Source organism: Malus sylvestris, chromosome 10 (assembly GCF_916048215.2).
Source record: "Malus sylvestris chromosome 10, drMalSylv7.2, whole genome shotgun sequence".
NCBI lineage: Eukaryota > Viridiplantae > Streptophyta > Magnoliopsida > Rosales > Rosaceae > Malus > Malus sylvestris.
In genome coordinates this window covers 12,633,992-12,657,113 of record NC_062269.1, presented here as the reverse complement: position 1 = coordinate 12,657,113, position 23,122 = coordinate 12,633,992, and the positions used below count along the sequence as shown (strand labels likewise).

The 23,122-nt window shown below is 40.1% G+C and overlaps 3 protein-coding genes and 1 long non-coding RNA gene across 8 annotated transcripts in view; 3 read left to right on the top strand and 1 right to left on the bottom strand.

Moving 5' to 3' along the window:
• Positions 1-3,762: 3,762 nt before the first annotated feature.
• Positions 3,763-8,820, top strand: LOC126588022 (uncharacterized). 2 transcript variants are annotated; one of them, XR_007611301.1, is made up of 8 exons: positions 3,763-4,138; positions 4,946-5,019; positions 5,115-5,300; positions 5,406-5,495; positions 5,581-5,652; positions 6,739-6,855; positions 7,731-8,647; positions 8,725-8,820. XR_007611301.1 is itself a non-coding variant. In XM_050253150.1 (7 exons), exons 1-7 carry the CDS (start codon positions 3,928-3,930, stop codon positions 8,532-8,534), a joined length of 1,554 nt encoding a protein of 517 aa, XP_050109107.1. In that variant the 5' UTR covers positions 3,763-3,927; the 3' UTR covers positions 8,535-8,723. The 2 variants fall into 2 exon arrangements, 1 of the variants encoding a protein (XP_050109107.1); XM_050253150.1 differs by lacking the exon at positions 8,725-8,820 and having other exon boundaries at positions 7,731-8,723.
• Positions 8,691-23,122, bottom strand: part of LOC126588023 (serine/threonine-protein kinase SRK2E) — a 39,649-nt gene continuing 25,217 nt past the window's right edge. The window contains exons 1-9 of one of the 2 annotated variants that reach the window (XM_050253151.1): positions 12,666-13,316; positions 11,335-11,409; positions 11,159-11,260; positions 11,026-11,079; positions 10,806-10,898; positions 10,426-10,518; positions 9,566-9,670; positions 9,389-9,487; positions 8,691-9,198 (exon numbers count right to left, since the gene is read on the bottom strand). In XM_050253151.1, the coding sequence (XP_050109108.1) occupies positions 8,908-9,198; positions 9,389-9,487; positions 9,566-9,670; positions 10,426-10,518; positions 10,806-10,898; positions 11,026-11,079; positions 11,159-11,260; positions 11,335-11,409; positions 12,666-12,842 (1,089 nt within the window). In that variant the 5' untranslated portion in view covers positions 12,843-13,316 and the 3' untranslated portion in view covers positions 8,691-8,907. Of the gene's footprint in view, positions 9,199-9,388; positions 9,488-9,565; positions 9,671-10,425; positions 10,519-10,805; positions 10,899-11,025; positions 11,080-11,158; positions 11,261-11,334; positions 11,410-12,665; positions 13,317-23,122 lie in introns of those variants that run through there. The other variant, XM_050253153.1, reaches the window with a different exon arrangement.
• On the top strand, positions 9,670-10,287 carry LOC126588027 (uncharacterized). Its single transcript, XR_007611302.1, has 2 exons — positions 9,670-9,959; positions 10,049-10,287. It is a non-coding gene; the product is annotated as an uncharacterized LOC126588027 (long non-coding RNA).
• LOC126588025 (uncharacterized) lies at positions 13,328-18,290 on the top strand. Of its 3 annotated transcripts, none has more exons than XM_050253159.1 (2): positions 13,328-15,374; positions 15,629-18,290. In XM_050253159.1, the coding sequence occupies exon 1, from the start codon at positions 13,340-13,342 to the stop codon at positions 14,282-14,284; it is 945 nt and encodes a 314-aa protein (XP_050109116.1). In that variant the 5' UTR covers positions 13,328-13,339; the 3' UTR covers positions 14,285-15,374; positions 15,629-18,290. The 3 variants fall into 3 exon arrangements, with proteins under 3 accessions (XP_050109116.1, XP_050109115.1, XP_050109114.1); XM_050253158.1 differs by having other exon boundaries at positions 15,566-18,290; XM_050253157.1 differs by having other exon boundaries at positions 15,503-18,290.

The following is a 23,122-nucleotide window of genomic DNA, read 5'->3' as shown; positions in this document are numbered from 1 at the left end:
TCATAGAAAATAATTATTAGTCGAGATGTTGTGTTTGAAGAGGATCAACAGTGGAGTTGGGGAGACAGGCACAAGGAAGTCATAGTAGCAGAACTCGAGTGGGACATTGATAAAGAAAATAACACATCAAGGGAGGAGATCGACCTCGAGTCTAATAAAGATGAAGTCGAGGGAGAGACTGAATCCGAGTTAGACCCAAGTGACTCATTGATTGAAAGAGACATTCAGAGTGATGAGATGTCACCACACATGGGACGAACTCGGAGACCACCAATGTGGATGAAAGATTATGAGACGGGTCAAGGCCTATCTGATAAGGAGGATGCAAGCATGGCTCACTTGGCATTGTGTATTAAACATGATCCCACAACCTTTGAAGATGCCGTGAAGTCTGAAAAATGGAGGCGTGCTATGGATCAAGAAATACAGGCCATAGAGAAAAACAAAACATGGGAATTGATGGAGCTACCACCAAGAAGGAAAACCATTGGGGTGAAGTGGGTGTTTAAGACAAAACTGAATGAGAATGGCGAAATGGACAAGTACAAAACCCGTTTAGTTGCTAAAGGCTATTGTTAACAGTATGGAATCAACTATACAAAGGTGTTTGCACCAGTAGCTCGCCTAGACACTGTTCGAATTGTCATCTCACTTGCTGCACAAAAGAATTGGGTGATCTATCAGCTTGATGTAAAATCTGCATTTCTGCATGGGGAGATTGATGAAGAGGTGTTTGTTGATCAGCCACCGGGATATGAATAGAAGGGCTAAGAGTCAAAGGTATATCAACTCAAGAAGGCTTTATATGGACTTAAGCAGGCCCCTCGAGCCTGGTATAGTCGTATTGAGTCATATTTCATCAAGGAAGGATTCAACAAGTGCTCTTATGAGCATACCTTGTTCACAAAGTCAGCGGAATGAGGTAAGATCTTAATAGTATGTCTCTATGTTGATGATCTCATATTTACTGGCAATGATGATGCAATGTTTGAACAATTTAAAGAATTGATGATGGTTGAATTCGATATGACTGATCTTGGAAAAATGAGATACTTTCTTGGTATTGAAGTGTTACAAAGTTCTGGTAGGATCTTTATCAGTCAACGAAAGTATACTCAAGAGGTCTTAGAAAGATTTAACATGGATCAGTGTAACCAGTGCTAAATCCTATGGTTCCTGGTTTTAAACTCACGAAGGATGAATGAGGTGTTGAAGTGGATAACACTGCCTACAAGCAAATGGTGGGGAGCCTCATGTATCTAACAGCCACACGACCTGATCTGATGTTTACTGTTAGTTTGATAAGTCGATACATGGAGCATCCAACTGAGTCTCATTTGCAGGTAGTAAAAAGAGCTCTAAGGTATGTGAAATGAACTGTTGATTTGGGGATATTCTATAAAAATGGAGGAACTGAGGGGCTTACTGGATATACGGATAACGATTATGCCAGTGATCAAGATGATAGAAAGAGCACCTCAGGTTATGTGTTTATAATAAGCTCAGGGGCTGTTTCTTGGTCCTCAAAGAAACAGCCGGTTGTCACTTTATCCACCACTGAAGCGGAGTTCATAGCAGCAACTTCGAGTGCTTGTCAAGCCGTATGGTTAAAAATGATTTTGAAGAGTCTCAATCAGGAGCAATATGCTCCAACCCTGGTGTATTATGATAATGTTTCGACAATCAAACTTTCAAGGAATCTTGTGATGCATGGTCGCAGCGAGCATATTGATGTAAGGTTTCATTTTCTTCGAGACTTAGTTAAAGATGGAGTTCTGGAGCTAGTGCAATGTTCAACTTAAGAACAAATTGCAGATATTTTCACAAAACCGTTAAAGGGTGATGTTTTCTTGAAGTTGCGAGGCTTACTGAGCATATGCAAGTTTTAAGAAGTAAACTGAATGATTGAATATTCAGTTTCAGGGAGGATGTTAAAGTTGTTAGGGTTTTTCGTTACTGCTAGGGTTCCTGGTATAGCTAGGGTTCCTAGTTTTAAGGGTTGTTATTCAATAATCTCTATTCTTGAGGGACAAGTATGCATTTTCTGTTTTGACGTAGTCTTTACCACGATTATAAGAACTGTAAAATCGTGGGCAGTTGTTATTTCCTTTTAGTTCAAGTGTAAGGCTATTTAATAGCCGTGATGGTTGTTTTCACTTAATAAGAATTCTTTCTGATTTCTGAAAGCTTTCTAGTGTTGCACTGCAGAAACTCCTACGTTTTTCTTGGTTCTAACATTTTTTCCTTCCTCATTTGGTTCGTTTTGTAAACTAAATAGAATGTCTATTGACAAAGACATGATTTCTTGAATGAATTTTTAGTAGTAATTATAGTGTATTATAGTATGAGTAAACGATATACTTAAGTGGGTATTTATTAAGATAAATGCTAAAGTATAAGCGATGAGTTTACATGAGTTTATAGAATTTTCGTAATTGACAGATTTTTAACGAAATGATCATGCTTGTACCATGCTTGACTAATTTTGAAACTACCAAGCACCGGTCAACTTCATACCTTTAAAGACCTACTGAAGAGTTCTTGCTGAAGCCTCAAACTTAAGGTGAACCACGGACATCATGTGTTTGCTTCCTTATATCTATCTCTTTAGTGAAGGTCACAAACTTGACATTTTACGTTGTTGCAAAGTCTCATTGATTTTGTGTATCAACCGACCAACAAATTCAGTAACCACTTATATCGATTTTCAATATAAAAAACTAGAGTGAAGAATTATGCTAATTTAAGTGCTCTTATGTTTTACAGTTGACCACAACGAACTTATCTCTATAATTCGCTCAATGAAAGCCACAACTGTACATAGGGTGGTGAAGGTTGGTTTGGCTGGACCCGGTTTGTTCTCGATTTTGCCATTTAAAACCAAATCGGACTAGTTATTCGAACCACCAAAACCTCACTCGTCTTCTTTATTTATGGTATTTCTTTGAGTTGGTTGATAAATTCATGTAGTGAAACTGAGTTTGAGGCTTTCAGCTTAAAGTCAAATGCGTCATGAGTGAGAAATCATTTTTAGTTGCGGTTACTTTGAATGATTGATTAAATTAAAATTTTAATATAATACCGAAAGACTTTTTATATTAGCACCCCACAAAATGTTGAATGCACCCTACATTAAAATTTAATATTAATGACTTATTTACTCTACTATGTAATGACAATTTTGACCTTATTAGGTTTAAAAAATAATAAAAATTTTATAAATACACCCCAATTCACTTTTAACGTATTATTTATCTATTTCAACTATCAAAACCCCTCCCATTCTCCATTGTTGAATAAAATCCTAAGCAATGAAACTACAAACATGTTGATTGAGAAAAATAATTTTTGACGAATGGAACACGAAATCGGTGTTTCGAAAGCTTTGAAATCATTATTATTGTTGTTGAAAAACGTTCAAATGAACCTAAACATTTTTTGAAATCATTCAATTTGAAATCATTCGGCAAACTAACGTTCAAATAGTTTGAAATCAGTCGGCAACATAAAAAATGAGTGTTATAAGATTTGAGAAATGTGGGGTGTGTGTAGAAAATATAAGGTGTATATTAAGAATGTGGGGTGTGAAGGTATTATGGGGAAGGAAGTGAGGTCTATTAAGATAATTTTTAATTGAAAAAGTAAATGTGGGGTATATTAAGTATGTGGGGTTTATTCAACAATTTGTGGGGTGCTAATATAATAAGCCAACCGAAATTGCACAGACCTGTGAAGCGGTGCGTTTTACCTGGAGAGGCAACGGTCCCAATCGCGGGGTGAACCGTTAACCAATTCCTTCCCCCAATTCATTTCCCCCTTTCGTCGCTGCCCCCTTCTCTCTCTCTCTCTCTCTCTCTCTCTCTCTCTCTCTCTCTCTCTCTCTCATTTGTGGTCGAGTCACTCACTGAGTCACAGAGCGATTCCGCCATGAAAGAAGACCAAGACCAATACCGAGAAGCCGCTACCGGCGAAAAGCGGAAGCTGGAAGACAGCAGCATCAGCATCCTACTGGCCAAGCAGAAAGCTCAGGAAATCGCCGCCCGACTTGTTAGCGACGCTGAGTCAAAGCGTCCTCGACTGGAGGAGGAGCATCCCTACCGCCAACCCAGCCCCGTCTACAACCCTCCTCCTTACCCTGGTACTACTTCTTTAACCCTATACTTTCTACTTTCTAGGGTTTTAGATTTTATTTTATTTTATATTTATTTTAACATTCTATTTTAATTAATCTATTATTATTATTATTTGCTTCCATTGTTAATTGAAAATTACAAAAATTGAAAGGAAGATAATTGTAATCCCTAGCTCAATATTTTTGGAGATTTTAGGATTGAATTAAGTGTGAATGTGGGTGAAAAGGAATAGCACTAGACTGAAGTATTAAGTAGCAAGGTTATTAAAACTTTAGGTTTAGGGAATTTCAGTGATAGTGAGTACTTAGGGTTCGGGCTTCGCACTACTTTCAGTTTTCCCTGTTATGACCCCAAAAGCTTAAGTAATTAACTACACTGTGTAAACACGAAAATGAAATTTTGATGTCTACACTCTGCTCCCTGACTGCTTGAGATTTCGAGTGCTCAATGCCCTCTTGTTGATAATTGGCCTTGGTTTCCCTGTTATGAAATTTTGTTTCTTCTCGATAATTGGCCTTGGTTTCCACGAGTGCTCAATGCCCTCTTGTTGACTTAGGGACCGTTGTGCACGTATCCTAATTGTTGTATTATTCTATGGAAGGAAATGCTTAAAGTTTTCATTTTTATATTTATATGATACAGTAGTTAAAAATAAGGTATCTGCCTATTTCTTGTAATTCATATACATGATACGGATCCTCTCCCGTTGCTTTTAGAAATTGTGGTGTTTATTTTTATACAATTATCCCTTTTTAAAGAAGTGCCTGAGACCTTTTCTGGTCTTCGCCTTTCTAACTAAAAAATTGGTTCAGTTTTTACTCCGCAATCAGGACAGTCTTATGGCTCTCCAAGCACAAGCAAGAAAATAACTATACCAAATGGGAAGGTACTTTGTTGGTTTCTTGCTGCTCGGAATTATTTCATGGCATAACACTGATGATTTTTCTATTTTTTTTTTTTTTTTGGTAATTCTGCCTTTAGGTTGGGGTAATTATTGGAAAACAAGGAGAAACGATAAAAAGTCTACAACTTCAGTCAGGGGCCAAAATCCAGATAACCCGGGATTCAGAAGCGGATCCTACTTCTCTTACGAGGGATGTGGACTTGACCGGTATGCCTGAGCAGATCAGTAGGGCAGAACAACTTATCAGTGATGTCCTAGCAGAGGTAAAACCTGATGTTTATATTGGTTTTGCATTGATGATCTTGATGTTTCATAAATCCAAAAGGTATCAGTCTCTGAAAAGATGTTCTGATATTTTTGATGTACAGGCAGATGCAGGGGTTCCATCTACAAATCAGGGATTCAACTCAATGCAACCTGGATCAGAACAGTTTATAATGAAAGTACCCACCAATAAGGTTAGATCATATAGTGGTTATTTTTCTATATTTGATGCACATGGTAATGTACTAATGTTCATATTTGCATTCATGATTGTCGTAGGTTGCTTTGATTATAGGCAAGGGAGGTGAGATGATCAGGACTATGCAAAGCAAGTCAGGAGCTCGTATTCAGGTGAGCACTTTCACTTTAAAGGAGGAGAGAAGGAAAGAGGGGTTGTTGGGGAGGGGGAGAAGTCATTGGAAGTGATATTAATATGGACTTCCACTTATACTATCTTACAAATCCATTGGCATTGGTCACATTTTATTTTCAAATTGAATTTATAACAACATTCTCAAAATAGTAAATGCAATTATGAAACTTGGTTCTTATTTGCATTCTTTACTGTGTTAAGGTCAATTTGATGTTTTCGAAAATTGAGGCTTTTTGGCCCCAATTCTAAAAATTTGGTATGGGGCCCAAAATTGCTGGTTTTTTGGGTGTGAATAGATTTACTAGATTCCAGTACTCATTTCTCTTGTATAATTTTTCTATTCGAAACAATCCTGGAAATGATCATATGTTGTTTTAAATAAACTGAACCTCTTATTATTCGGGGACAAGGTTCATTAAAGAAAAGCACGAAAACCATAATAAGAAATATGTAAATATGTTCGTTTTTTATCTGTGCGCCCACACAGATAAGCTCTATAGAAAAATGGCTAAACCCAATGACATGAAATATGCAATACAAAAATGTGGATTGTATGTTTACATAGTGATATTTTATACTCGAAAAGAAATACAAAATAGTTGAGTTCATTTACTCCGAATACATATTCTTTTTCAAAACCCTTAATTTTTAGACTTACAGAGTACCTTATTTCCTAAGTTTTATCTTTAATTTTCATGAGATAATTAAATATAAAAAATATATAATTGTACTGTTATTATAGCCCATGTATGACCATGGTTGAACCTTTAACCTTGACCCTCTTTCTATTTTTGCTCAATGATTGGTCTAGCTTTTAGCATTGCTTCTTTTAGTTGTAGGTTTGTATTTATGTTAAATGTTTATCTGCTATTTTTAATCCTAAAGTTGTCATATGACTTGGACCTTTCTGCATCATATTGGAGATTATGGTCTTCAGTAAAAACAGCGTAGGCATTTTTGCAGGATGGCTATCATCTCACACATGGAACAAGTCTCGCATGCTATTTCTCTCTTGTATTCTTATATATTATCTCCATTATATTTAAGACGTAATTTTGTTTCAGGTGGTGCCATTGCATCCTCCTCCTGGTGATATGTCAACTGAAAGATCAGTACATATAAATGGAACGGCAGAGCAAATTGAGGCAGCCAAAGAATTGGTCAATGAAGTAATCAGTGGGGTGAGTCATCAGTGCTTGTTGGTACCTCTTTCAGTATTCGATCTTTTTCCTTTCCTAAGTTCAATAAAAATTAAAATGCACAAACCTATAAAGAACTGGCATGTCTTTCTTTTCCAACAATTGACCTTTTAATCTGATGAACAAAATCTTGTTCAGGTTAGCAAGGTCAGATTTCCATGAGTTGTATGGTCTTCATGAATCTTGATTTTATGCACTCTTGCCATGTTTGAAATGAGATTTGAATCTTTGTACTTAATCTAGCAACTTTTGCCAGTTTTATGGGAAAGAAGAAAAATAGGGTTTCATAAGAGATGGATAATTGCACAGCTTGTCAAATAGGTTTAGATGTGGTGAAAGATTGGCGACTAACTTATTGTGGTTATCATTGCGGGAGAACCCTAGAACTGATTTGTTTTGTGGTTTGAGTAATTGAGAGGTGATAATTTTTTTTGAAGGCATTCCTTCCTATTGTCCGTCTTGGTTTCAAATCCCAAAGAAAGTGATGGATAGAATTGAAATAATCACAAGTTTCCTTTGGGAGGGAATGGGGAAGGTAAAAAGGAACACTTGGTAATTCGATGATTTTTTCTCAAGCCATACGTATATTTGGTTGGGCTACTCATCATATTTCCATCACTTTGTACTTTATTTTTTCACTAATTTTTGCTTATAATTTTTCTTTTATATACATGAACATATAATTGAATGTCAGATATCATGGCCTAAATTCGAACCTGGGTTTCTGGTCAACTTCTGCCCATACTGGCTTGTCTAGCATTCGAAACATTCAGTTCCCATTACCTTTCTCATGATGTCCTTCCTCAATGCTAATCAAAATATTATCTTATTTCAACACATTGGTTTCACTTCTGCAGAAGCATATGGTAAACTCCTCTGGAACGAATAGTTATGTCCAGCAGTCTTTCCCCCCTGGTAGTTGGGCCCCACCAGGACAACAACAGCAACCGCATTATGGGTACGCACAACCAGGAAGTTATGCACCTCCTGCTTCATACTACGGCAACTATCCTACACAGGTAGCAGGTTGGGATCAGTCAAACCAATTAGCCACCTCTCAACCACCTCAGGACGGTAGCGGATACAATTACTACGGACAACCACCTCAAAATCCTAGCTACAACTACAATCAGACACCTCCCGTTGCCAGCCATGGTTATGATCAGGGGTACGCTCAGCAGCCACCAAGTTATGGAGGCCAAGCTCCAATATCTGATTACCAGCAACAATATGCAACTTCAGGGTATGGACCACCTGCGGTGCCATCCATCGGGGATGCAACTGCTTCCCAAAGTACCCAGCCTTCAGCTGCTTATCAGGTTCCTTACAGCCAGCCAATGGCAAACCCTCAAGCTGGGTATTGGACTCATCCAGGCAGCACAGGCCACCAACCACATCCTGGTTATTACCAAGCAGGTTATGGACACGGTGAGCACCATCAGCCAGACCCTTCACATTATGCCCCAGCAGTGAATCCTCTTACAAACAACGGAGAGTCACAGCACCAGCAACAAGACCATTCACAGCTTCCAACCAATGGATACGAAGAGCCATCAGGTTACGAAGAGCCATCAGGTTATGGAGCTGAAAGAAGCGGTGACAAGAAATCAGATGGAGATGCGTTGGCCCCAGCAACAGAGACCGTTGGTTCTGAAAGCTGATACTATAGCTGGTTAAGGATGTCGTCACTTTTTCTAACTTGGAATGATTTTTGATAATTGCTCTCACATGCCATCTGTGTGGCTGCAGAACATTTTATTTCTGGTCTTAAAAGGTAGGAATATCTTGACAGCCGTTTATTATGTTCGTATGTGAAGTTTTACGTTGAATCTAATTTCGTAATATTCTCAGTTCCGGAGGTCCAGTCCATGAAATATTTGTAACGGAGTGGCACTGTCTGAGCTATGAAAGTAAATTTTTTTGTTTGTTAAAAACAAAACAATACAACAGATGAAGTGAAGCATGCCACTAAAAGGGAGAGACAGAAACACAGGCGGAGGGCGAGCCCTCCGTTGCTGCAAGACATTGTACCAATTAAATTGCATAGACTATCTCTCCGCTGCTGTCGATGTCAATGTCGGGATCAGACTCGAGGTCCTCCTCCATGTTATCTATGTCCAGGCTGCCAGCAAGATACTGGTTGAGACCGTTGGCCCCGGCCGCAGGTATTGTAGCCTCGGCAATTATCTGCATAATCTCATCAAGGCTTTGCATGGGTTGATCCGGCTCTTCAAACTGATTGTTCATGGTGTTTTCAACCATTAGATCTGCCGGAAGGTTCTTTAGAAACCATTCGTGGTTCCTAATCTCAGGGATGGTTATCCTCTGTTGCACACAAAAATAATCAATAAAAATTCAAACAGAACATTGTTCTTTAACCCCTAATCAGATATGGGGAAGCAAGCTAATGAACGCACAACTAGTGAAGCTTAAAGAAATATAGTATTATGCACAAATGCCGCTTATCCGGCAATGCATTTATGGATTAAAGTATAATATGAAGAATATCACGCACCTTCTCGGGCTCAGCTACGAAAATCCTTGATATAAGATGGCGGCACTCTGGAGATATATGAACATAGTCAGGAATAGAGTACTGGACATTTGTTATCCGCTGCACAAGAGGAAAAACCTTAAGACTTAAATATCATAGCTACCAAGTTTCAGTAGAAAATACGGTTCAAAAAGTTACATGTATTGTCTTGCGGAAGTTTTTAGGCTCCCCAGGATCTTCAAATGGGTATGCACCCACCAACATGACGTATAAGGTCACCCCACAAGACCATACATCTGCAATCTGGAAAGGTAGATCAAAACGGAGACTGTTAGCGTGATTGTGCAGAAATGTACAGTATTTATGCCACTAACAAAATATCATTGCACAATATAGAATCAGTTATGCAGGATCGAATTCCAACGCTGAAACTTCTTGGGAGTGGTGACTGGTGAGTAATCAAATTGCCAGCATGAAACTGTTTTATTTTTCGCTTCCCTGAAATTGCATTTGCTTCAGGTAGCAACTCCAAGAACCCTTCGAGAGTCCAGTTTGCAAGGTACCGAAAACAAGGATTAAACAAACAAAAAAGGTTGGCAAATATCTAGATGTAAATTTCAGATACCCAAAGATTATAATTGTGGATTCAATACAATCTTTTCTGGCTCATCCGTGGATCAGGGTGTATTAGACTTCTGCCAGATGAACTCATATCTGACTCCGTGTATGAAATGGTGGACTTGTTTTGAGCTGCATGGGGTACTACCAGACTGGGAACTGATTACGGGTGTGGTTGGAGTACTCAAGAGTTTCGAGAGAGAAATGACACAGCTTTATATGCTCAAACTAAAGAATGGGAGTATATACGGTTAGACAAAACAATTAAAAGTTAAGTTATATTCCAGACTGTCTTAAGCTTAGTTTATTATATGCAGATACGAATAAGAAAAACAGTGAAACGAATTAAATCAAAGTGGAACACATATAACCAATTAACCAACAAATTATCCTACCTGACCTTAAATAGATTGATCGATGTAGATGAAAAGTACTATTACCTTTCCATCATATTCTTTCTTGAGTAACACCTCAGGTGCGATATATGCAGGGGTGCCAACGGTCGATTTTGGTTGTGAATGCAGCACAGAGGACTCGAGAAAAGAGACCAAGCGTAATTAGATGGATATGATAAATATAGACAGTAAAACTGGCAATGAAAGATAGCTGACGCTTAACCATTATCACAAGAGTAAAGAGGCAGACAAGTTGCTGTGCAGTATCTACCAGTTAAAGAAAACATAGAACATGCATTTTCCAAACACATTTCTGTTTTGAGTTTAGAGATCTTTCATAATTTAGCGCCGGACTCCTGCAAAATGAAGGCCTCTGTGCATACAAAGATAGAGAGAGAGAGAGAGAGAGAGAGAGGGTGTAGTACCTTTGAGTAGCCAAAGTCACATATTTTTAAACGAGGAGCTGGACTTCCATCTAACAATGTGTTCTCCAACTTCAAGTCCCGGTGGCACACTTGCTTCATAAAGAAATACAAAAAAAATAAAAAATCATAAAGAAATACAAAAAAATAAAAAAAAAAGCACTCAGAAATCTAGTCGTAGGTATAAAAGAATAAAATAAAGATAAACAATGTATTCACATACCATTGCATGACAGTAACTGACTCCTGATATAAGTTGCTGGAAGAAGAAACGCGCCTGCAAACACAAGTCTATTAGAAATAGGTAGCACTCGTTACTATAAACAAAATCAATATGGCAGATTAGAATTTAGAACCTCATCCTCACTGAAACGCCCAGCGTTGCATATCCGCTCAAAGAGCTCTCCCCCAGATGCATATTCCATCACAATAGCTAGATGAGTCGGTGTTAATATTACCTAAAATCACATATTAACGAAACTGAGTTCCATGGTGAAATTAATGTGTGTTTAGATGTTAATATTTAACAGACCTCTTTGAACCGGACAATGTTCGGATGCCTCAACGACCTGTGGTTTATAATTTCTCTTTGTACATTTTCATCTATCTGTTAGACAAAAGTATAGAAGTAGGGTAAATCAACAGTAGAAGGAGAATATTAATTGGAATTACCAAGCCCTACAACGGCCAATACAAACCATAACATGAAAGTAAAATCTTATCTTTGCATAAATGAAAAGATCTCAATCAGGTAATGTTTGCTGCTATATCACTATTTTTAAGATCAAATTCAAGATTCATTCACACTATGGATAAGAAGAACATAAAATAAAATTGTTATTAAGCGGTTTAGAAAAAAAATGCAAGCATACGATTGTTAAAACCCATCAAGCCAAAGTCTTTCTGCTTCTGATTCACTAATGAGAACCATTAGTCTGCAGTCCTCAAATGGCATCAATGACAACACGATCAAATTCTACGGTAAACCTCGTTAAGTGCTCATGGTTGTATATAATCTGGATACATATTTAAGTCGGTAGAAAGAGTTGGAACTCAAAATTAGTCATTAATTCTTCACAAATTTCTTTCGAGTGGAGTGGCTTTATTATATATACAAGGTTAGAGAATATAAAACAATGCTGATTTTCTGGATTCTTTAAACATCTACCAATTGTCATGTTATCTAATCACACCACACTTGGGAGTTCAATTCATTCCAAAGACAGATTACAAACCAACAATCTGGGAAAATGGAGTAAACAAATGTATGTAAAAATTTCAATTTATCATGTCCCCAAAAGCTAAGTCCTCCCACTCAGCAGACAATCTCCATAACAAAAAGGTAAAATTCGCAGTTTAAAATTCACTGCTTATTCCTTTTCCTTGGTTTATTCAATAATTTAACAGACGGCGCGTGATTTTTTTCTTCCATCCTCCATTAAGTTGTCAAGTCCAGCTTTTCACCAAACACAGTCCTTAGCACTTGAATTTAAATCCAACTAAAAACAACTAGTTTAAAAACACTTCAGGTACGAAAAGAATAGATAATCAACTTCGACAAACTCCCATTCGAAATACACATAAAATCCAAAAACAATTTGCAAACAATCAGAAGAGGAAACCAAACCAAACAATCAACCATAAACTAAAAAACACATCAACCTTCACCTATAAACCAAATCATTTATAAAAAAAATGCCCAAGAAAGCAATCAACTCGTAAAATACAGAGAATTCTGAATTTGTAAGACGCCAACGCATCCCTTCACGCAACACACAGAAAACACACTCTCTCTCTCACACACACACACACACACACATATATATATTATAAAAAGAAGAAGAGAAAAATTGAAAGACTAACCTTCTCACCTCTCTCTATGTATTTCACAGCAACAAGCTCACCAGTCTGCTTGTCCCTCATAAGCCGTGCAACCCCGAAATTTCCCGACCCAATATCCCGAACCAGCTCGTACCGATCGCTATCGTGCATGATCGGCATGTCCATGGCTGGCCCAACTGTGAGCACAGACCGATTCATATCTCTCCTTTCTCCCTCCCTCTATATACACCAACACCCTCTGAAAAACCCAAAAAACAAAAACCCAATTAAGTCCCTCCCTTGCTCTGTTTCTCTCTCTAATGTTAGAGAGAGAGATGGGAAGGGCAAAGCAGTGATCAAACCAACCAAAGGGGCGGTGGTTGAGGTCAGGTGGCAGTGCCTGGACCACTGGATTGATGGGAAAAGTTGGTGGGTGGAGAAAAAGACTGAGATGTGTTCGTCCCCGTGAAGCTCCCACCCAACTCAGAAATGGGGGTTTCTCTGATTTATGTCTAACAAATTTCTGGATGTTTTAGCACACTGATTGGTGTTGCAGAGGCGTTAGGATACAGCTCGTGAATCCAACTATCTACCCTTCTCGCTCTCCTCTCTCTGAGTCACTGTGTGTATTTCTTCCAGCTCTCTTTATGTTGTGTGTGAGAGAGAGATTGTTTTTGTATTTGGTGGTATTTATCCGATTCCAAGCTATACAGGATATGTACGAAGGAGCAAAGACTGCCGTAAGAACTCATGAAGGACAAACCGAAAGCTTTCCCATAACTGTAGGATTACATCAAGGCTCATCCTTAAGTCCTTACCTTTTTGCGTTGGTAATGGATGAGTTAACAGGACATATTCAAGATGATATTCCTTGGTGTATGCTTTTCGCAGACGATATAGTGTTGATAGATGAAACTCAAGAAGGGGTAAATGCAAAGCTTAACCTTTGGAGAGAAGTGTTGGAATCTAAAGGTCTTCGCCTAAGCCGATCAAAGACAGAATATATGAAGTGCAAGTTCAGTGCAAATGGAGGCCAAAACGAGTTAGGGGTGAGGATCGGAGATCAAGAAATACCAAAGAGCGACCGTTTTCGTTACCTAGGATCTATCTTGCAAAAGAACGAAGAATTAGATGGAGATCTCAACCATAGAATACAAGCTGGATGGATGAAGTGGAAGAGTGCATCCGGCGTGTTGTGTGACCGCCGTATGCCACTGAAGCTCAAGGGAAAATTTTATAGGACGGCAATAAGGCCGGCGATGCTGTATGGCACAGAATGTTGGGCGGTGAAGCATCAACACGTACACAAAATGGGTGTAGCGGAGATGAGGATGCTTCGTTGGATGTGTGGGCACACGAGAAAGGATAAGATTAGGAATGAGGATATCCGGGGTAAAGTAGGAGTAGCCGAAATTGAAGGAAAGATGAGAGAAAATCGGTTACGGTGGTTTGGACATGTGCAAAGAAGGCCTACTGACGCTCCGATTAGAAGATGCGACTATGGGACAGAGGTTCAGGGCCGAAGGGGTAGAGGAAGACCCAGGAAAACTTTGAGAGAGACCCTAAGAAAAGACTTAGAGTACTTGGATCTAACGGAGGACATGACACAGGACAGAACACAATGGCGTTCTAAGATTCATATAGCCGATCCCACTCAGTGACTTGGATTTTCCAAGTCTCCAACCGAGAAGTTGTCCTCTCTCGGGAAATTAAGGGAACACTACCTCAACCTACATACTCCACTCACAAAGCTCCAACATACAAGCTTCAACAAAAGAAAATTCAAAGAACTTAGCGAAAAAGGCTTTGGTGATTTAACACAATACGTTGAAATGAAGGAAAGCTTATTTATTGATATCCCCGATAAATTACAAATATGTACATATACTTGAGTCAAAATAAACAAACAAGAGGGAGCCTTCACAAAGGTTGCTTAGGAGAAGTCTCGGCAGTCGGTAGAGCCCCAGAAAGAGAAGGCACCGGAGGGGGATCATTCGGAGCCTCAGTACTGGACAGAACCCTAGAAGGAGGAGGCATCAGAGGTTGATCATTTGGAGCTTCATTACGCGGTACAGCCCCAGAAGACGAAGGCAATAAATGCCTTTGGAACAAACCCACAAATCTCTGATGATCAAGTAAAACCTGACCATCAGATTCCTTCATCTGGTCAAGCTTCCTCTTCATGTTTGTAGCATAGTCATGTGCGAGCCGGTGCAACTGTTTATTCTCATGCTTGAGCCCTCTAATCTCCTGTTTGAGACTCATCACTTCAGCCGCCAATGATTCAACTTGGCGGGTTCGAGCAAATAGGCGTTGGGCCATATTAGACACAGAACCTGCACACTGAACACTAAGAGCCAGGGAATCCTTAACAGCCAACTCATCAGACCGTTTGGAAAGTAGTCTGTTATCTTTGGGAGTGAGAAGGTTCCTGGCCACTACCGCAGCGGTCATATCATTCTTCATCACGGAATCCCCAACGGTAAGAGGACCAGTAGGGGAGACGAAGGATGGGCGCCATATGTTGTCTGGAGAAGGCGGGGCTGCCTCTTCAACAAGGTTCAAGTCAAAACGACGGTCGGAGGGGCCAGACATTTTCAAAGGTGTAGAAAAGAGAAGAGGTCGGACAAATCAAGATCTTAGAAGTGCAAGAATGGAGCTTCTACTGGTGGATATTCAAGTGTGCTTTGGAACTTAATGTCAGCCTCTATAAAAATCTGCACTCGACGAAGCTTCAGAAATCGAAGAGGCGTTTGCTTTCTCAAAAGCTGAGCTGCTCAGAGACCACGAGGGTCGATCTCAGAAATCGAAGAGGCGTTTGCTTTCTCAAAAGCTGGGCTGCTCAAAGACCACGAAGGCCGATCTCAGAAATCGAAGAGGTTTGCTTTCTCAAAAGCTGGGCTGCTCAGAGACCACGAGGGCCGATCTCAGAAATCGAAGAGGTTTGCTTTCTCAAAAGCTGGGCTGCTCAGAGACCACGAGGGCCGATCTCAGAAATCGAAGAGGTTTGCTTTCTCAAAAGCTGGGCTGCTCAGAGACCACGAGGGTCAATCTCAGAAATCGAAGAGGCACCTACTTTTCCAGCCTTGTCAGCACCTGTCACACGCACACTTAGTTTTGCGGAAATTATGGGCATTCTGTCGAAGATTTCTGGCGAAGTAGAAAGCACATGAATCGTACTGTTCAATCACCCACTTCCCACACGCAACAGTAGCTCATGGGTACCACATATAACTTTGTCAAAGTTCTCTGACAAAGTTGAGACTACTTTTCCAGCCTTGTCAGCACCTGTCACACGCACACTCAGCTTTGCGGAAATTATGGGCATTCTATCGAAGATTTCTGGCGAAGTAGAAAGCACAGGAATCGTACTGTTCAATCACCCACTTCCCACACGCAACAGTAGCTCATGGGTACCACATATAACTTTGCCAAAGTTATCTGACAAAGTCGAGACACGTGAAGCTTGCAACTCTCACTACATCGCTCTGACCAAGAAGGGTAAAAGAATAGCAAAGAAACAACACTAACAAAGTTTAGACACATAAATTTTGACGGCCTAGCTACCATATTATTACCCACAAGGGTAAAGGAACAGTACCACTGTTGGATAATTGGAAAGTCCCGGTGTGTCAACCTCTGTGCTTCATGGCAAGGTAGACTAGCAAACATGCCCAACCTTTACTCACATTCGAGAAAACACTCCCAACAAGATTGCTTGCCCCAAAATCGAAGAGGCATCGCCCTCCGAATCTCGAGAGCCAGACTCCCAACATGATTACTTTCTCAAAAATCGAAGAGAGGGTAAAGGAACAGTACCACTGCTGGATAATTTGAAAGTCCCTGTGTGTCATCCTCTGTGCTTCGTGGCAAGGTAGACTAGCAAACATGCCCAACCTTTACTCACATTCGAGAAAACACCCCCAACAAGATTGCTTGCTCCAAAATCGAAGAGGCACCGCCCTCCGAATCTCGAGAGCCAGACTCCTAACATGATTACTTTCTCAAAAATCGAAGAGAGGGTAAAGGAACAGTACCACTGCTGGATAATTAGAAAGTCCCTGTGTGTCAACCTCTGTGCTTCGTGGCAAGGTAGACTAGCAAACATGCCCAACCTTTACTCATATTCGAGAAAACACTCCCAACTCCCAACATGATTACTTTCTCAAAAATCGAAGACACCGTTCTCCGAATCTCGAGAGCCAGACCCCCAGCATGATTGCTTTCTCAAAAATCGAAGAGGCATCGTTCTCCGAATCTCGAGAGCCAGATCCCCGACAGGATTGCTTGTTCGAAAACCGAAAAGGCACCACTTTCCCAACTTCAAGAGCCGGATCTCCTTGGATAAAGCTTGTCTGTAATCTTCACACGCAACATCAGCTTTCCAGATACCACAGACCACTTTTTCAAAGTGCTCTGACAGAGTTAAAACTTGTGAAGCTGGCAGCTCCCACTACCGTGCTATGACCAAGCAGGGTAAATGAATAGCATTATTACTTGATGTTAGGAAGACTTCTATATATGTCGACCTCCATCCCCAACGGACAGGCAGACCTGCAAAAATGCTCAACCCTTCCTCTTATCTGAGAGGGCACTCCTAACGAAGCCTTTCGAAATATTCAGCTTTCTTTCCCCCCGATAATACCTCTGTAAACAAGCTATACTAGAGCAAGAATATCTCATATCATCAGGGTTAAAAGCAAGAGTATCCCATATCATGCTTTTTCCCTGTCTTTTCCTTTGGCCTTGTTCTTACCTGCAAGACAAGGAGAAAGAGAGCAATCAGTCAGCACTTGGAATCAAGCTTCCAGCCAGGAACTGACTGCCTGGAACCCCTTACCCTGGCATTGCTCTCGAGTACTCATCTTCAACATCTTATGCTCCCAAGGAAGATACCGCATCTGCCTGAGGAACAGATAGGGCAAGTGAGAAGGATACAAGGAAGCATGTGGAGACAAGCGTAACAGCACACGTGCCGATACATCCACTACTCTGTCAAAAGCAAAAGTACCCCATATCAGCAGGGTCGAACGTACTCTAGATTTGATGGACTTGTTTTGACCCTCAAATTCTTCAGTCGGCCTTATACTTTGGAGGAAACCAGAAAACCCTCCAGCCCAGTTCAAGAATAAGCCTGTGGAAAGTTACTTCTCAAAAGCAAAAGTATCCCATATCATCTCTTCTCATTTTTCTTCTCTTTATCCTTCATGCTGCCTGCAAGATAGGGAGAATGTGAACAATCAGCCGGAGCTCTGATTGCTTACCTTGTCTGTTACCTCTTTCAGCAGATCCCCTAGCTCGGCGACTTGGGGGACTCCTACTACATGGTTTGTATCGCGCTTGACCAAGCCTGAAACTACAAGTAAGCTTCAAGTGACATTGATACATTACCTTGTGCATCTCCACCAGTTACAGATACCACCCCTGGATGGAAGAAGAGTACTTCCAGAGAAGATTCCACATCTATCTATGAGACAGATAAGGAAAGTCAAGCCGATACCACACTCCGGGACTTAGAATTTTCGTGGTTACGAGATCATTCTCCCACAATATTTCCTAAAGTCATTTGTACTAAATCATTCACTTGTACTCCCTAAAGGAGAGCTTGAACCTATGTACTTGTGTAAACCCTTCACAATTAATGAGAACTCCTTTATTCCGTGGACGTAGCCAATCTGGGTGAATCACGTACATCTTGTGTTTGCTTTCCTATCTCTATCCATTTATATACTTATCCACACTAATGACCGGAGCAATCTAGCGAAGATCACAAAAAGTGACCGTTTTCGCTACCTAGGATCTATCTTGCAAGAGAACGGAGAATTAGCTGGAGATCTCAACCATAGAATACAAGTTGGATGGATGAAGTGTAAGAGTGTATCCGGCGTGTTGTGTGATCGTCGTAGGCCACTGAAGCTCAAGGAAAAATTTTATAGGACGGCAATAAGGCCAACGATGTTGTATGGCACAGAATGTTGGGCGGTGAAGCATCAACACGTACACAAAATGGGTGTAGCGGAGATGAGGATGCTTCGTGGGATGTATGGGCACACGAGAAAGGATAAGATTGGGAATGAGGATATCCAAGGTAAAGTAGGAGTAGCCAAAATTGAAGGCCTACTGACGCTCCGGTTCGAAAATGTGACTACGGGATAGAAGTTCAGGGCCGAAGGGGTAGAGGAAGACCTAGGAAAACTTTGGAAGAGACCCTAAGAAAAGACTTGATTACTTGGATCTAACGGAGGACATGACACAAAACCGAGCGCAATGGCGTTCTAGGATTCATATAGCCGACCCCACTTAGTGGGAAAAAGGCTTTGTTGTTGTTGTTTGATTTTATCCATTCCACTCCAGAGTCCAAGACTCCATAAGGAGACAGATCATATCTATATATTGTCTTAAATTCAGTGAACTTAGTGATGGGTGAAATTACTTGTTTTATACCTAACATCCACCTTCTCTTCTGTACTCAGTATTACGATCTGGTACTATTTATCTTCACTTGAAAATGAGAGGTCTTATATTCGAATCTCGTGGATGACGAATTTGATACCAAATTAGGTTGCCGATTGTGTGGCTTTACCGAACTCCCCCTTCCTTTAGTGTAAAAATATCGATGTACTAAAAAAAATCCTCCTAGTCTCCTAGGGTAGAGGTTTTTTTTTTTTTTTTTTTGTAAAAGTGGAAGATTTATTACCGAACCACACTAAAATTTACAACATTTACAACAGTTGAGGTCCAATTACAAGAAAAGCCCAAAAGAAAAAATAGACCCCTAACACAAAGCCCAAACCAAAAGTTTTAGCCCAGAAACAAAAACCCCTATTTTCCTTGCAACTGCTGCCGATGCATTGCCGTAAAACGTCCGTCCAACAGACGCCATAAATCCAACCAAACAATTCCACAAAAATGATGGACAGACGACTCCAAAAACCTTCACAAAGCACCATAGATGACATATCTGTAGCGAAACACAGGAAGCTGGTGAGAGAACTCATCAGCAACAGAGTCACCGAAGGCAACAAAGTCATCTAAGACAAATCCATAGAAGGTGGTGGTGTAAACACCCGAGCCGGAGCAAAACGCATATTTTGATCCATGAGATGTGGTGGTTAGATCACCTGCACCAGAGCTCTATGCATATTTCGAAAAAATCGCGACAAAATAGCTACAAATCCAAAATCAAATGGGTTTGAGGAAAGCCTAGGAGGTGGAGGATGGGAAAGATGGTGAAAATTAAAGCACATAAAGATTGCAAGGAGAACTAAACCAGAGAGCCACCGACCTAGGGCATGGCAAGGGCTCGTGGCGGAGGAGATGGAAGTCTGAAAAAGGCTCAGCACACAAGTTGAAAAGGCTTTCACGGGGTTGGAGAGAAAAACTCTCATAGAGGGAGAGAAGTTTCTCCCTTAATTCTCTTCGTCACTTTTGTGTCTTATTTCTAGTATTTTAATACGTGTTATTCAATTTAATTCTAAATTCAACTCTATTAAAAATTAATGAAAACTAACGAAAAGTCCAAAAAACATTTCCTTTTAACGAAAAGCCATTTGTAAATGTAAAGTAAATAGTACCAGGGAAAGGTATAAATGTGGTTTCGTTAAAAGTGAATAATACCGGAAGTGTTTTGTTAAAACTCCCATTAAATTATCGTAAAATTAATTAAAATTAAAAACTAAAAATTAAACACTTACAAAAAATTAACAGCAACCTCCCTAACAACCCTAACCTTGCAGCCGCCAACCCCAACCTCCTCTACCATTCATGTTAGCTGCAATTGCTTATCGGTTGCAAATCTTTCTTTTGTCTCCTATCTCTCTCGTCGGCAAAGCCGTATTGGGGTTTTTAGCTGTCACTTTGCATCGTTTCAGATCTCTGCCATTATCCTTGTTGTCGCCCCAACGCCGATGGTATTCCACTGCTCGTCGGTGGGTACTCCCCTCTGATTTGTCGATCAATTCCATTCTTTAGTAAATTTGATTCGATGATGTATGTTAACCTGGATATGGTTTGTTAGTTTGAAAACAAAGGTAGGCATATGATGTTCAACGTCAGACCTGCCGTCGAGCAACGGTAATGGCTGCCGGTGAGGTGAGGTGGTTGTTAGGGCTGGGTTCGTGTTGGTAGGGACTTGGGACTTGGTAGTGTCATGTTCTCTCATCCATTGTATAATTTTTTTATTGTAACAAAAAATGATAACTTGACACTGTTAATTCTTAGTTAAACTGTAAGACATGTGTCAAATAGATAGTAGGAGACATGGAATGGGACAAAAATTTTGGGACAACAAACCTACATCCAGTCTCCTAGGTACCAGATTGTCCACATGGGGATATTCTATATATACTAAAACTCAAACATCTGGTTACTGTTCTAGGGCATCGTGCATACCAAAATGCCCCTTAATTTGTTTGTTAAGCTATTTTTTTGCCATCTTTTCTACAGTAAAATGACTTCCTTGCCCTCCTAGCCACACGTTTATCCTCTCCGGTTTCGATTTCTTTGGGTGCTTTTGTTCTCTCTTTCCATTGGATGTCGACACGTTGGTCTTCTGGAGCCTTCCATCATTTTCGATTCGTGTCTCACAAACGCTTTTCTTCCTCTCAATCCTCATGTTTTCTGGCTCTCCGATCTGGAGTTCTCTGTCTCTCTCTCTCTTTCACTTTCTTGCTAAGAACAACAAACTAGTCAAAATTTATGTAGATATTTTTCTGGAAAAATAGAAACGATGCGTTGTTCTTCCTTCCTTCCTCCTCCCCATCCGTTGGACAACATCTCCTCCATTTCGACCTCTCCCTTGGAAACCCGTCGGAGATCTCTTCAGGGTTCTTTGTCATAATCTCTGGAGAAAGAAATTTGATTTTTTTTTGTTTTTAAGTTTTTGGTTTGTGGGTTTTTAATTTTTGACTTTCTGTGCAGGTAAAGAGGTTTCTTTGTCAAAACCTTTGGAGAAAGAAATTTAATTTTTTTAAATTTTAAGTTTTTGGTTTGTGGGTTTTTAATTTCTGACTTTCTATGCAGGTAAAGGAAGAACCCAGAAGATATATGTTTAGCTTGATTCCTCCGGTAAAACTCATCTTCTTCCCCGATTTTGATGGGTTTTAGTTTTGCATCAATTTTGATAAAAATTGTGAAATTTGGGATGTGAGTATTGATGGGGTCAATTTTTATGCTAGCCGATCACCTATGACAACTCACCGAAACCGAATGTCGCTGAGTTTCGTTTGTCAAAGACGATGGTGAATTTAGGGGTGCTATATATTTGGGGTATTTTAAAGTTTGTTGTTTTTGGGTAATTAAGTTGAAAAGAATTGTAATATTGTGGTTTATGTTTGGATCTTGCAGTTTTGGATAGATTGAAGTCTGCATATGGGTGAAACATGAAGGTGTAGTGGCAACAACTGCAGAGGTAAGCGCTCTGAAAAATCTTCTAATTCACTCTTTATTTCCACTGCTGACGATGCCGATCGAATTCAACTACAAAGCCTGCACCATCCCCTACAGATTTCCCTCCAACAATTCCCGAAAGCCCACTCCCACTGAGCTCTCTTGGATCGACCTCTTCTACAACTCCACCCCTCCTTCAAGTGATAATTGTAAAACCCCACCCCTAATTATAAAGATAATTTTGAGTTTTTATTTAAAAATTGTTTTTAAGGCCTTAATAGGTGTGCCCATGGGGCCCACCTTGTTTTTGTGTCCTTGGTTTTTCCCTTTTTTTTTTCTTTCTGATTTCTAACATACACACACACACATAATTCCCTCTCTCCTCTCCCTTACCTTTCTTGTAACTTTCTCTCTCTCTCTCCCTTTCTCCTTCACCTCTATTCTCTGCACCGAAGGCCACAGACCACCACCATCCTAAACCTCTGTTTAAATAGTACCTCTAAACCCTCAAATTAAGCATATATGTGGCTTAGGAAATCGAATGGTGGTGTTGCATGTCCAGTTTGATGATGGAGTGGAGCTGAACAAAGAGCTTCATAGTTCTTGCCGAATCTAGGGAAGAGCTGAGCCTCCTAATCCCTGCTTTGGATCGAGATTTCCCCTATAATGTTTCAGGTATCATCCTCAAGCCCTGAATGTTCGAGTCAACTTGAAATCTAAGGTCTAAAACCCCTGTAATTTTCTGTTCTTCAACCTTAGCATCTGGCAGTCCCCTCCGGCGGAACTCCGACGAGTTCTGAAGCAAACCTGTCCTAAACTAGGGAATTTCTCATCTAAGATAATGTCTTGAAACCAGTATATGTCGAATTTGAGTGAGAAACTTCTGGGTTTTAACTCTAGGGAACCTCTGCATAATTTTTCAGTTTTTCCGGTGAAGATGTCCAGCAAAGCTTCGTCGAATCCAAAGGGATTTGATTCAAATTCATCTATTTCCATATTTTGGTAAGTCATCTGAACCTTTGAGTGTGATTCTAGTGAAAAGTTGAGGTGAAATTCAAGGATTTAACCCCCTGAATTTTTCTGTGCACGAACTCAGGAAACCGGTGACATTC

Excerpts from the sequence above, each read along its gene's own strand:
- LOC126588022 (XM_050253150.1), top strand. The coding sequence starts at position 3,928 with ATGAAAGAAGACCAAGACCAATACCGAGAAGCCGCTACCGGCGAAAAG. Across the intron at positions 5,496-5,580 it reads TGAAAGTACCCACCAATAAG|GTTGCTTTGATTATAGGCAA; the intron begins GTTAGATCATAT and ends TGATTGTCGTAG. Across the intron at positions 5,653-6,738 it reads AGTCAGGAGCTCGTATTCAG|GTGGTGCCATTGCATCCTCC; the intron begins GTGAGCACTTTC and ends ATTTTGTTTCAG.
- LOC126588025 (XM_050253159.1), top strand. The coding sequence starts at position 13,340 with ATGTACGAAGGAGCAAAGACTGCCGTAAGAACTCATGAAGGACAAACC.